At 33.7% G+C, this 12,649-nt stretch overlaps 1 protein-coding gene across 1 annotated transcript in view; it reads right to left on the bottom strand.

Annotated features, from left to right (window-relative positions):
- The window catches only part of LOC104522956 (gamma-2-syntrophin), a 34,247-nt gene extending 22,711 nt beyond the window's left edge, over window positions 1-11,536 (bottom strand). Inside the window, exons 1-3 of the mRNA XM_029084354.1 lie at window positions 11,474-11,536; window positions 11,096-11,167; window positions 7,746-7,988 (exon numbers count right to left, since the gene is read on the bottom strand). Coding sequence (XP_028940187.1) covers window positions 7,746-7,988; window positions 11,096-11,167; window positions 11,474-11,536 — 378 coding nt within the window. The remainder of the gene's footprint in view (window positions 1-7,745; window positions 7,989-11,095; window positions 11,168-11,473) is intronic.
- Between the last annotated feature and the right edge of the window lie 1,113 nt (window positions 11,537-12,649).

Consider the following 12,649-nt stretch of genomic DNA (forward strand, 5'->3'; position numbering starts at 1 on the left):
GGAAAATGCAATGAGAGAAATGGAGGTAGGAGGACAAAATCAAAGGCCAGCAGCTTAGCAGTGGTCATCCTCTAGCAGTGAAATTTCAAAGTGCATTTTCTAGCCTAAGCTTATGTGAGGAAGAGATTGGGCTTCCTCATCTCTGTGCCCAAGCAACAGCTCTGTGGTTTTGTAGAAACTCATTTTTCCATAAAGAAAAGCCAGATACAAGAGTGACTTGAATGTTTAACAGTTTCCTGCCTCTAGATTGTCCCAAGTATATTTTCACATACCTGAGCCAGATTCTCAGTAGCAGGTATAGTAACCAGGTTGGCACCATTCATTTTAGTGGAACTCTACTGGTTTACTCCAACAAAAGCACTGACTTGTTTTTGATACAGTTTGCTATTATATAATAAAGGATTTTTCTTTCCCGATGTTCTATAAATTCTGGAATTTTGCAGTTGAAAAAGGATTTTAATTAGAAATATTAAAAAGAGACACTTGTAAGTACAAAATTAAGTTCTGAATTCTAAGGTAATATTACTCTATAAATTTGAAATTCCATGAGTAACTTCTTGACAGCTGTAATAGTTTCATCCTTATTCAAGTTCATAAGATTGTTTGTAAAATAATATCATTGTTGTTATCTAAATCTTTGGATTTATAAATAAATATAAATATATTGAGATATATAAACAAGTCTTTGGATTCATCCTTTCAAAATTAATAATTTGTAATTTTAAGATGTACTACTATTTTTAGAAATATTGGTGTAGCTTCATGAAGATCAACATTTTATTTTAATCATGTTTAAAATACAGAATATGTAAAGAAGATTTTGTTCAATAGCCTTGTAAATTGGTACATTCTCTTGCTTTTTAAAAAATTATACAAGATGCATTGCTTGATTCTCACCTGCTATCTGAATTTTGAATTATTAATAATTTTTACAAATGTATTTAAAACTCATCTGTATGGTTCTCAGCACCTTTCTTTGGGTTGGAGAATGGTGGGTTTATTGCATCAGTGTGAAAATGAATTAAAACCTAATAGCATTTCTAAAGATGACCTGCTAAATTGGAATTGTAATAAGCTTTCTGTACATAATGAAAACAATCGAAAACTTAATTGTATAATTAAACTGAGTGCTTCTGGTAACAAACTAATAAGCATTTTTTAATGATACTATACATCTAATTTAATCCAACTGCTATTTATTACCTCACCTAAATTTAAGGAGGATATTTATTTTGCTTATTTGTTTGTTTCAGAAAGTAGCTCTGAAATTAGCATATGGTGGTGTTTCCATTCTTAAAGGGATTTCTATATACAATTCTGTTTCATGTATGTTTTGTCATCACCACACCACATCACCACCACAGAATATAAAAGTAAAATAGCATTGCCAACTGTATTTAACTTTTTTGCATTTTAAATATACCATTAGGAGCTCACAAGGATTACACTGTGATCAGCCAATCCTATTTTACTTATCCTCTTAGTTTACCATAAAGAATTGCTAGATTAATAAGCTAGAAATGACAATTACTTCTTATTCAGACTGCCTAATTCCTGATAGATTTTGTTTGTTTAGGTGGATTTCTTTTGCTCAGTCTCAGAGGGTGATTTAGACTACCATTCCTCAAGCACCACTTAATTCCCAAAGATGCCTAGAAAAAATGAGTGTGTTTATTTTGACTGAAAAGTTATTGAGACACCCAAAGTCTTCTGAGCATCTCAGAAATCAGGTAGTCTGAAGAGTTAGGTTGGCTGTGACAGAAAGATGAGTGGAAACTTACCTAATATCTGCCCAAGTCCCAGTGGGGACACAAGTCTCTCATATCTATTCTGATTACATCTAACTTGAGTTGTTGCAAGATCAATTCAAAAAGCCACTGGAGAACAGCTAGAAAACCCCTGTTGCATAATGTTCCAGGAAGAAGACCCAGGCTGCCTGGGTCCAAACATCACAAACCATTTTCTTCATTTTTTTCTAAATCCAAAATCCTCAATTGGAATAGTACCTTTCATGCTAAAAAAAATCGTTTCAGATGAGGCTAATTTCACACTTCCTTGCAGTTTGCCATCATACAGTGGGAATGCAAGGAATACACATCACTGACAAGTGCACACCACTGTTCACATTCTCAGTGGCTTGTTGAATACTTTAAACATATATAAAGGAATGCTGCCAAAATATGCAATGATGTTCAGTGAGGGGAAAAAAAAAAATAGTTTAGAAGCCATTTGAACTTTTATGTAAAGGGATTTCTCCAGCTCGCTCCTAATTTTGAAATCATGAGGAGTTTATTGTTATCTCCAGTGGACTGAGAATAAAAGCCCAAATACATAAATTAATTTTGGTTCTTTGTGGAGCTGCTCAAAATATGGAAGCTATTTATCAACCTAATTTGGTGAAAATGTAGGTTTTTCAAATGTCAGTGCAGTTTTGCACAGTTCTTTCTTTTTGATCTCTCATTGTTTTAAGTGATTGTACACATCATAGAAACAAGAAGGTGATTTGAAATATAAACGTATTTTCATGTTATAAATCAACTACTGCTTATGAAAGGTTAGGAAGCAGTATGTATGAGTACAGTCACTACTATATAGCTATTTTATGCAATATAGTCAACTGAACACTTTTAAAGGGAAATTACGAGAAAATACTCCTTTCCTGGAATGGTTATTAAAATCAGTTGGAAGAAACCTATTCAATTCTGTATGTTTTCAATTAGTTCTAGTGAACCCTTTCAGAGCACTTTTAACAGCAATATGCATGTAAAATTAAGCAACAGTCCAGAACAAACAGCAAGTAGTTGTAGGAATGAGGAGATTGCACAGATTATTTCCTGAGCTGTGAAGCAGGGATGAGAGGGAAGCATTACATGGATAAGTTTTATAAAGAAAACTTTAAAACCATAAAACTTTACTAGAAAAACAAGACATGAAAACCAAAATCTGTCAACAGTATGGATTCTGAAAGGATTTGTACAATAAACAATGCATGTTTTATGGAAAGCAACTTCACCTTTCTCAGAGAATAATATTATGAATGGGTTAGAAATTATTTAAAACTGATGAACTGGTAAAATCTATGGCAAGATATTACAAGGAAATTAAAAGATTAATGGAAGAGAAGATATCAAAAAGTAACCAGGACCAGACACTTAAACAGAGATAGCGTGCATCAAGCAAAAAGGAAAGAGATACAAAGTTGAGGAAAAGATACTGGGCAAACCACTTCCTCAAAATAATTAGGTAATTCTTTTGTTTTGTTTTGTTTGAATTATCAATAACATGGTTGTAGACTCCTGAGACGTTTCATAGAGGTCGTTCCAAAGAACATACAGTGTATAGAGGGAAATGTTAGTCTGGAACAGGAAGATGGTGAACTAAGGATACTGTAAGATATGTTACTCTCACGTCTGTCATCTTTCTGCTTATGCTCACAAATGAAAACAGAGATTGGCCAGACTCACCAGAATTGAACAGGAATTCATTGTTGCTTACAAAGCAGAAAAGGAATCAATTAATTGCATTTGTTTTAACTATTGCTTCTTTTTTTTCAGAATTTTAATCATGGTCTTTTAGCAGCACAATATTTTTGGAATGAAAATTGAAATGGGAAACCTACAGAAAAAACAGCCAGGTCTGCATGCACAATTGCTCCTAATAATTATTTTTGCATTTATCCAGGAACAGACATAATCAGCAAGCAATTCTGAGCCACAATGAGCCAGTCCTGCTTACGTGTTTAGCAATAAGAATCTCACTATAGAGAATGTTTTTTGTTAACTCTTAGGAAAATAAGTAAATGTTAAAAATGCATACAAAAAGATAAAACATGCACAGAAACAGATACATGTTAACTGAAATATAAAGAGGGAAAATGAGGTAATTTCATAATACATTTATGTTCAAAATAGACTGCTTTTGGATTTCCAGTAATGTTCATATGACAGGGAATTAAGTGAAATATTATTACAACATTGGTGATTTTTTTTTTGGTTGTTGTTATTTTTCATGTATATTCCTCACAGGATGAATTTGTATCATTCCAGGAACATGAATTTTACTGCTGACATTCCTCTTAGCACAATACGTTCATATCCCTGTCCTCAACAAATATATATTATACTTTTATTTGCAGGGTTTATTTGTCTGTCGGGATCAGTCTTTGAGTTACAGAACAAAACGAAAAAAAGTTTGCTAGAATTACTTAGCTTTAAGCACAGAAAATAACCATACAGGAAAACTCCTTGGTTATTCTGTTATGATTGATTGCATCTATTTTAATTTTTGCAGTAACTCATATTAAACAACTTTTTTTGTCAAAGCACTGTAAATGGTTTCATTCAGCTGTGTGAGGATTCGAAAGACCTTGCAGCATCTGCATCACAGCTGGAAGCACGAAGGGAAAACTTTATTTTAAAAGTTGCTAGATAAATGAGGGAAGTATGTAACCATGTCTCCTCACCGCACACCAACTGCAGGTATTTTAGAGACACTGCAATAGATGACTTCCCTCCTGCATGTTTTTTTCAGTCTCCTGAGAGGACTTCCATCTTGTGAAGCAGATTCTTCTTCTGTCTTCTGTCATCCATGTAACAAATACAAAGTTTCAAGATGCCAAAACAGTTAGTTCAACTTTTCTACAGCTGACAGTGAAATGTATTACTGCCACTCTTCCCTCTGTCCACTACCAAATACTATTGTAATATCCTCCTCTATCCTCCTGTTGAACAAGACTGAAGATCCCACAGATCAAAATCATCCTATTGAGATGTTTCTGCATTAATTTAATGATTATATCCAAGACTCAGATGAGTCAAGATAATTTCCTTTGAAAATAATAGTTTGAGGAGAAGGAAGAATACTGGGTAAGTAACTTAAAAAAAGATGACATTGAAAAACATGGAATGAAATCCCATAGTCATGCCAGACTACTCTGAAGGGTCAACGAATTAGTAAGAGATCTGGAAAATGTGCTAATCTTTTATTTTTGAAGATTGTCTACACTGTAAAAAAATTCAAGAAAAGATAAATTACTTAATCTGAGCTTTATTAGTTGGTCTTTCACTGTTTAGGATGTTCTGGGTGAGACACAGAGGCTTGCTGGGATTTGTGGGAGATGACTGAACTTCTAGTCATGATTGAAAGGACCTCACTAACTATATTCCTCCATTGCAATGCTGACTTTTATTACTAACCTCACAGAAATACATTTGAAGAGCACTTTTTCTGCCTTTCAACTGATTTCCTACCCTACTTTTATTGCATTTCTATTGCTCCATCTCTGCAAATTCTGCTATCAGTGAATACACTATTTTTATTGGAAGAAAATATAGCTATTTCTAGCACATGGATTTAACATAAGTTTGCTTACTATCATTGTTTGTAAACAGATTAATTTCATCAGAGTTACTGAATTTCACAGTTTCTTGGTAGACTTGTTTTTGTAAGCATTTGCAGCTTGAAATATAGCTTTAAGACAGCTGAAAGGGGAACAATATTGTGAGGTGGATTTCTTCCTGCTTTATTGCATTCTTTCTGTCTTGTAACGCTGCTGCCATTTTCAGAAGAAATGTAAGAAAATATCACACAACACAGACAGATAAAATTCAAAAGCACCTTTGAACATACCACTGCACCTTAACATTTCTTTTCATAAACTGAGTAAAGACAGAATCTTCTCAGAAATACAATCCTTCTTATAGAAACACCAAATACAAAGAACATGCACAGGATAAGGTTAACAACAACAATGTCAAAGACAAGATCCTAATGACCCTCAACAATAAACAGAACCAAGCTACATTTAAATAAGAATGTCTGAAATGACACTGCAATCCAACACCTGCCATGAATCATGCCCATTCATGTTATGAATACAACTGCAATTATGGTCCTTCTCCAAAAGAAATAATTTTTATGGACGATCTAACCTACTGGTGACAACCTTCAATTTTCTGGATAGTGAAATGCCAGCTATTTTTTTATGCCTTGAAATAATCTACGTAATGTTAAGTTGCACCTCATTCATGCTGCTCTTGATATCCTTCTGAAAAGAAGGGCATTCAAAACAGAATTTATGTTTTGAAAGAAGAAAGAAAATAGCGGAGTCAAAAGACTTTTCACTGCTGGAGAGTGACTGCAGCACTTTGCATCCTACTGACAATAGTGGTTTACAACAAACTTGAATGTATGCAGCTGAGTGAGAGAAAATTAAGATATGGAAACATGCATATGGAGACTTAAGCATTTTAATCAGGATTTTAATTTAATGCCTCTCCTGGAGGTTTCAGATAGGTGAAACCATAGCTGGAAGAAATATTAATGTTTTTTGTGTGATACGGGTCTAGGAGATTGTTGGATTCATATGACTAAAGATCATTCCATAAGCAAAGAATTGTTCCTTAATATAGAGATTGTTAAGATGCAAGAGAACAACAAGTTTTGAGATTTAACAATAAATACTTCAGAAATCAGATCAGATACAGAACCAGCTAATCTCCACCCTCATTATACTTAATTTTAATTATATATTATCTGCTTTTTATATGGATAATAAATAGGAAAATTGAATATCCCTTTTGTTGCCCCATCGGTCTGAAAAGACAATTAGAACCATTCTAAACAAGTACCTGCAAACCTTGTCAGAATCCCAGAGATGTGGAAATTTAGAAGATCTGATTCAACACCTGTGCTAGGACTCCTGTTCCTTGCAAGCTGTGCTAATGCTGTGATCTCTCTATCGTAAACACCTTTAGGTGGTCCCTCCAAACCTGAACATCAAGCTTGCATTTGTGCCAAACTGTGTAAAAATATTTTAAATTGGAGAAGGCCTAAACTCTTAATTCATATATTCCCATACCACGTATCCATTTCACTTGGGAGTATGGATCTAAAAGTTCAGCTAATAACTTGTTTAAATAATCACACAGAGGTGCTTTAAATTGTAACTTAAATAGAAATCAATTTATCTTCTCTGTCTTCATACCACAAAATACTCCTTTAGAATAAAGTATCTGCTTTAGGATAAGCACAATAATTCTTTGGACTCCACTCACTGATTCTACTGGGAGCTTGATCACCACAATGCTAATAGACACACACATTTTGACAATTATATCAAGAATCTTGATCTTAAACTTAAAACCACCTACTGGGAAGAGCACCATCAGATCTGAGAAAATAATTGACTTGAGACAACTTTACTAGACAGTAGAAAGTGATAATCTGCTGTTTAATTCTGAGAATTGAAAACTATCACAAACTTTCCTCTCACTTTTATGCTGAGTCTTCGAACTCTTCCAATGTTAGCAAGGACAATCCCAATTTACAATTTACAATGTAAGAGCAAAATATTTATTTGACAACAGAACATATTCACCTTATGTGAGTGGAAAATAAGCTTTCTGGAAGAAAATGCTCAAGGTGGACTAAATAATCTCCACAGAAATTATTTTCCACTTGTAAAATGTATTCATTTCCAGTTTCTTATAACCAAGGTGACCTTATACATTACTACTTCCAATTTTCAAATTGTCATAACATGCTCACAGACTGTTATTACATAGTCATTGACATACAAATATTGATTTGATGATGAAGCTATTAGCATATTAAGGTGTTCTCAGATACTTAGCCATGGAACACATCACTCTGATGCAATTATTAAACATATAAATTATCTAAATACTTGTTATACTTATTTTACGGATGAAAGAGCTCCAGCATTTAAATTATTCATTACTTACCCCTGTTCTTTGAACTTCCAAGAAAATTGCTCTTTGAAATGATTTCTCCCACACTGCCAACTCGCTGCCCAGCTCTACATTGAAATAATGACTCTTGCCATGCCCAACCATAACACTGAAACAATACGGCCTCTGGTCTTCAAGCTCAAAGTCCTGATGAATGCCTAAATAGAAGTTTGCTTGTAGCCAGCAATCATCAGCAAGCCAGAGCTGAAAGACATGTTTCAGTATGTGATTCTTCATCTAGCAAAAACAAACAGTTAAAGCAACATTGTATTCTGTAAGTAATGGGTACTTGGATATGTTATGTCATTATGTTAATTACCTCGAAGAAATGTTCTGAGCATTAAGTAATAATTTCAAAGACAGCTTCTCTCTTTGCTTCTTATTCATTTTAGCCTGTATCATGTAATCTGAGCTACTTCTGCAGTTCCAAAATGCTGTCAAAGTTACCTAAGCAATACATACATAATTTAGAAGGAGTTTGTAGCATTATATTGTTTACAGTGAAAAGAACAGAAATCCCTGAATTGTTTGAACACAATTCAAGAGCTGTGTATCAGTGTTACAGGAGAATACAACTACTTGTTTCTAATTAGGCTCCAATATGCTAAAAACCAAGGAATGCAGTAATTTATCAAGCACCCAAGGGCTAATTCTGGAAATGACAATGTAAACATGAGGCAAGGTATAGGAAGAAACACATGAGATAAAAGAGATCACATTTTCAATCATCTGGTTGTTACCACTAAATGGCCATGAATATGCAAGTATGTGATATATAGATTAATTTTAATTCACATATTTGCCTATGCATGTTTGTGTATGCAAGTGTGCCTTTACATGTATGTATGTATACATACACACAAATCTAAAATATTGGAAACATTTTTTTTTAAATGCCATTTCCCCTCTGGATTCTTATTTGCCATGTTTATCTCATGTCATAATAAACATAGAAGAGAAGCTTACAATTAGGTAACAAGTGCATCTTGCCTTAAAATCCATCTTTTGTGAGAAGACACAATAGCACTCTCCACTGCCTTTGCACTAGTTCTAACCAGCTTCTGAAATCCTCAAGAATACCCTCCCTGAACAGTTTTTACAACATAAACTCCATCTTTCAGTTTTCAATGTAGAAATCTTAATCTGTTAAGATTTTTTTCTATCTTTTTGGATTTGCTCAGTTTGCCTCTTTGTCATTTATGCCAAAGAATCAACAAAAAAGAGGTTAAAGTGTTGAATTTGAGCTTTTGTACTTTAGCTAATGTACTCATGAAGACTGGCAATTAAGCATTAATTTATTAAAATGTCAAGAACACTAAAGAGTTAGATCTTGGGTAGTTTATTTCCCACTTATTTTTCTTAATTAAAAAGTATCACAGAATTCGCTTTAAGGAATAGATTGCCCTTGAAATTACCAGAATATTCAAGGAGGGCTGAGTTTGAAATCAGTACTAACATTTCAAGAAGAAAAAAACAAAACCCAGACCACAGCAAAATCTTCTCAAAATGCATAATAAGTAGAAATTTCATTGCTGCCTGACTTAATTTATAAGAAAAAAAGTAATTTTTTAAAAAGATTAAGGAGACAGAACAAATAATCTGGGACAAGGCCTCTGCTCTTTAGTGTTGTCTTAATGGTGGGTAGGACCTGAAGTTGCCCACGTGTACCCATCTGGAGACACGGTGACATTAAAATAATGCTATGCCCACAAAAATATGGCTGTGCGCCTGCAGCCCATGCTCTGGAGCTGAGCTCAAGTTCCAGACTCCAGGATTGCCATTTTCCTGGGATGGCACTGCCCAAAGCCCTTCTCTCTCCCCACTCTTGCCAGAGAATTGAACCTTCCTCCCCAGCCCAGTGACAGCAGGCTTACAACTGAAAAAACAACAGAAAAAGCAGGCAGCGACTGATGGGCCGCAAAACTGACAGCTGACATTAGCAGAAGCTTTTAGCAGCCATTTAATGGAACTGACACCTCTGTAAAATGCAGATCTCGGCTCATGTTTGAAAGCTATTTTTTATAGATTTCTGTCAAGTTCTGTGTGCTCCTTGTTCTGTTGGTTGTAACTTTATCATGGTTTCAATTGTTTTGTTTTGTTTTGTTTTGTTTTGTTTTGTTTTGTTTTAAATCACAGTCAACAAAATTTGTGTAGGAAAAATGCCCATGTTGATGAAAGATAGTTTGGGACAAGTAGTTAGAGCAGTGAGGACATGGAAACTCCCTGCCACACCTTTCTTTGAAGTGGTCATTTAGAGCTACAAAGAACTCCCCCTATATGCTGAACAGGGCAGTAAAGGGGAACAGTGTTATTGTCAGGTCTATGATTTTTTTTCTTTTTTTCACTTTTCCTTCTGTAAATTGTCCTGAATAACTGTGTTGCATCAGAAAAAAACAATCAACTAACCAAACAAACAAAAAACTTCTTCAGTTCTCCTCTGGTGTAATGTTAAGTCAAGATCTGTACAGGTAATAGCAACAATCTTCCTTCTCCACAACATTTGTACATGGTCAAAGAGGAACAGCAGAGAGCAGGACAGCAGCTGCTGAGAACTAAAGCTGATTTGTAATTTTTCAGTGAAACAGCATTTTATCTGAAAAGACTCATCTTTTTGCTTTTTTTTTTTCCCTTTACCCTGATATTTTTTTTTTAATGCAAAGCGGTTTTTGATTAGAGAATTTAATCTATCTGATGAAACTTATTAGAAAATACATTCTGTAAGGCAATTATTTACACAGATTGCTAAAGTTTTGCCCAAAATCCTTGCCTGGGGGAAGCTAAGCAGAAAACATGACACTGTCCGTAGATGGTGGGGAAAAAAAAAAATAAAAAATTATATGGTACAGATATGCACCATGTTGTCCTTTGTAAGGTAAAACCCACTATAATATTTGCAAATTACAAATGATCTAAAAGGAAATAATTTTATACTTCTAAGTCCTGAAATTAAATAAAAGTATCATTATATAGATCAGGAATTACAGTAAAAGCTTACATCACATTCACTTAAAAATCTGAGGCAAAAAGAAAAAAAGCAATATCCAGCTTCATTATAGTTAGCTGTGTGTCTCACCTGTACTTCATGAGACTAACTCTACTACTGAAAAATTTCTTCAATATGGAAGCATTTTAGTAACTTGCTCACTTAGAACTTAATCCATTTTTCATATTCTCTTATACTTACATAGCTAATGCATTAATCATTACTAATGGTGTTTTTTAACAACAGATGAACTATTTGAATGTTATCTACTCCCAGTTAAGATTAATTTGAGCTTATCATCAACAGGAAAAGGCAAGCTTTCTTTACTAAGTAATATAATTGTAATCATTAGGAAACCTACCTTGTGAATTTTAAATAGAACCTCACAGAGGTTATAGATTTTTTCAGCTCGTACCCAGTCTAGTGTGCTTACCTATAATATCAAAAGAAAATATTAACAACAGATTCCTTATTCTAAACTCATGTACAGATGACAAAAATTAAAGATTTCACCCACCATTATTTTACTGGATGCTCTAAATATAGACATGTTACTACATTTAATATCCAACATTTAGAAAAGACTGTCAAATAGCATTCAATTTTTACATAAACAGCATCTACGGGAGTCTTACTAATATAAAATGTATTGAATAATTTAATTGATGATTTTGCCCATTATTACTAAAGTCTGATGGAAACCTGTTTGTAAGCTCTGTCATGAGTTACATAAGGATACATTGTCCATTATGCTAACACAGAGAGAACTCAGAGTCTCAAACCCAAAGTCATTCAGTTTCATTTCTCGATTTTAAAAAATCTTACAATCAACAGACCAATATGCATTCCTAAATTCAGATTTGAGTTTACATACACTAGGGCAGTAATATCTTAATATTTATATTAAAAAATGAAAAGGACTATGTGACTACAATATTTGAAATTAATAAGAATGTCAACTGTATGCTTAATAATTAATATGAAAAGACATATTTTTTGTTTTCTTTTGAATTCATTACTTTATCCTGTTGACATGACAGGCTGTTAAATTTGGACAGTTAGAATAATATTTGAAGTTTGTCCCTAAATTCTAGATCACAATATAATGTGATAATCTGTTTTTAAAAAAAAAAAAATAGTACATAGCCTATGTAGTTTGAGGGGGGGAAAAAAAAGAGAGAACCTATATATAGGAAAAATAAAGGAAGAATACACATTATTTTGATTATATACTTCAGTGCAAAATCCTAGCTCTTGGTGAATGTACAGGAATGGCTACACAGACCTAGAAAGAATTTGACTAAACTGTAGCTCTGAGGCTGTTAGCATGTGGAAATAAGTGTTTTGGTGACTGTAATAGCAACCTGGATACTTTAAAATACTAGAGCAGATGCAGCTTTGTCCTGTTCTTGACCCTCTCCCAGAGAGAAGAAAGCAGAAAAATCAAATTAAGGTATATTTAGGTAAAGTAAAAGCTGGCTGTAAAACATCTGGCTTATGTGGATGAAACTTAACTAGGAAACAACTATGAAAGTCAATAACATTCTTTTTCTCTGTATTCACAGTAGCACATAATTCACCTATAATAATCAATCTTGTTCCTAATGTTTTGCATGAAGAACAGAAAAAGGTGAATTTCCAGTTTTTCATAAATTCTAAACCCTTAAGCAAAATAGTAATAAAATGGTAAAAATCCAAACCACAGCAACACTTAGCAGCAGAATGATGTGACTTCTACTGATTATTAAAAGTTAAATGTTGGAGGAGTAATGCGAACTTGGTGTTAGTTTCCATCTAATTTTATATGTTCTTATGTTCACTGCAACTGAAACAAATTAACTTTATTATGGAGTGGACCTCACAGCTATGTGTTTCAAAGAAGTGTTTCAGAATTTACCCAAATTCTTTCTTCTTA

Source organism: Antrostomus carolinensis, unplaced genomic scaffold (assembly GCF_000700745.2).
Source record: "Antrostomus carolinensis isolate BGI_N321 unplaced genomic scaffold, ASM70074v2 scaffold10103, whole genome shotgun sequence".
Lineage (NCBI taxonomy): Eukaryota > Metazoa > Chordata > Aves > Caprimulgiformes > Caprimulgidae > Antrostomus > Antrostomus carolinensis.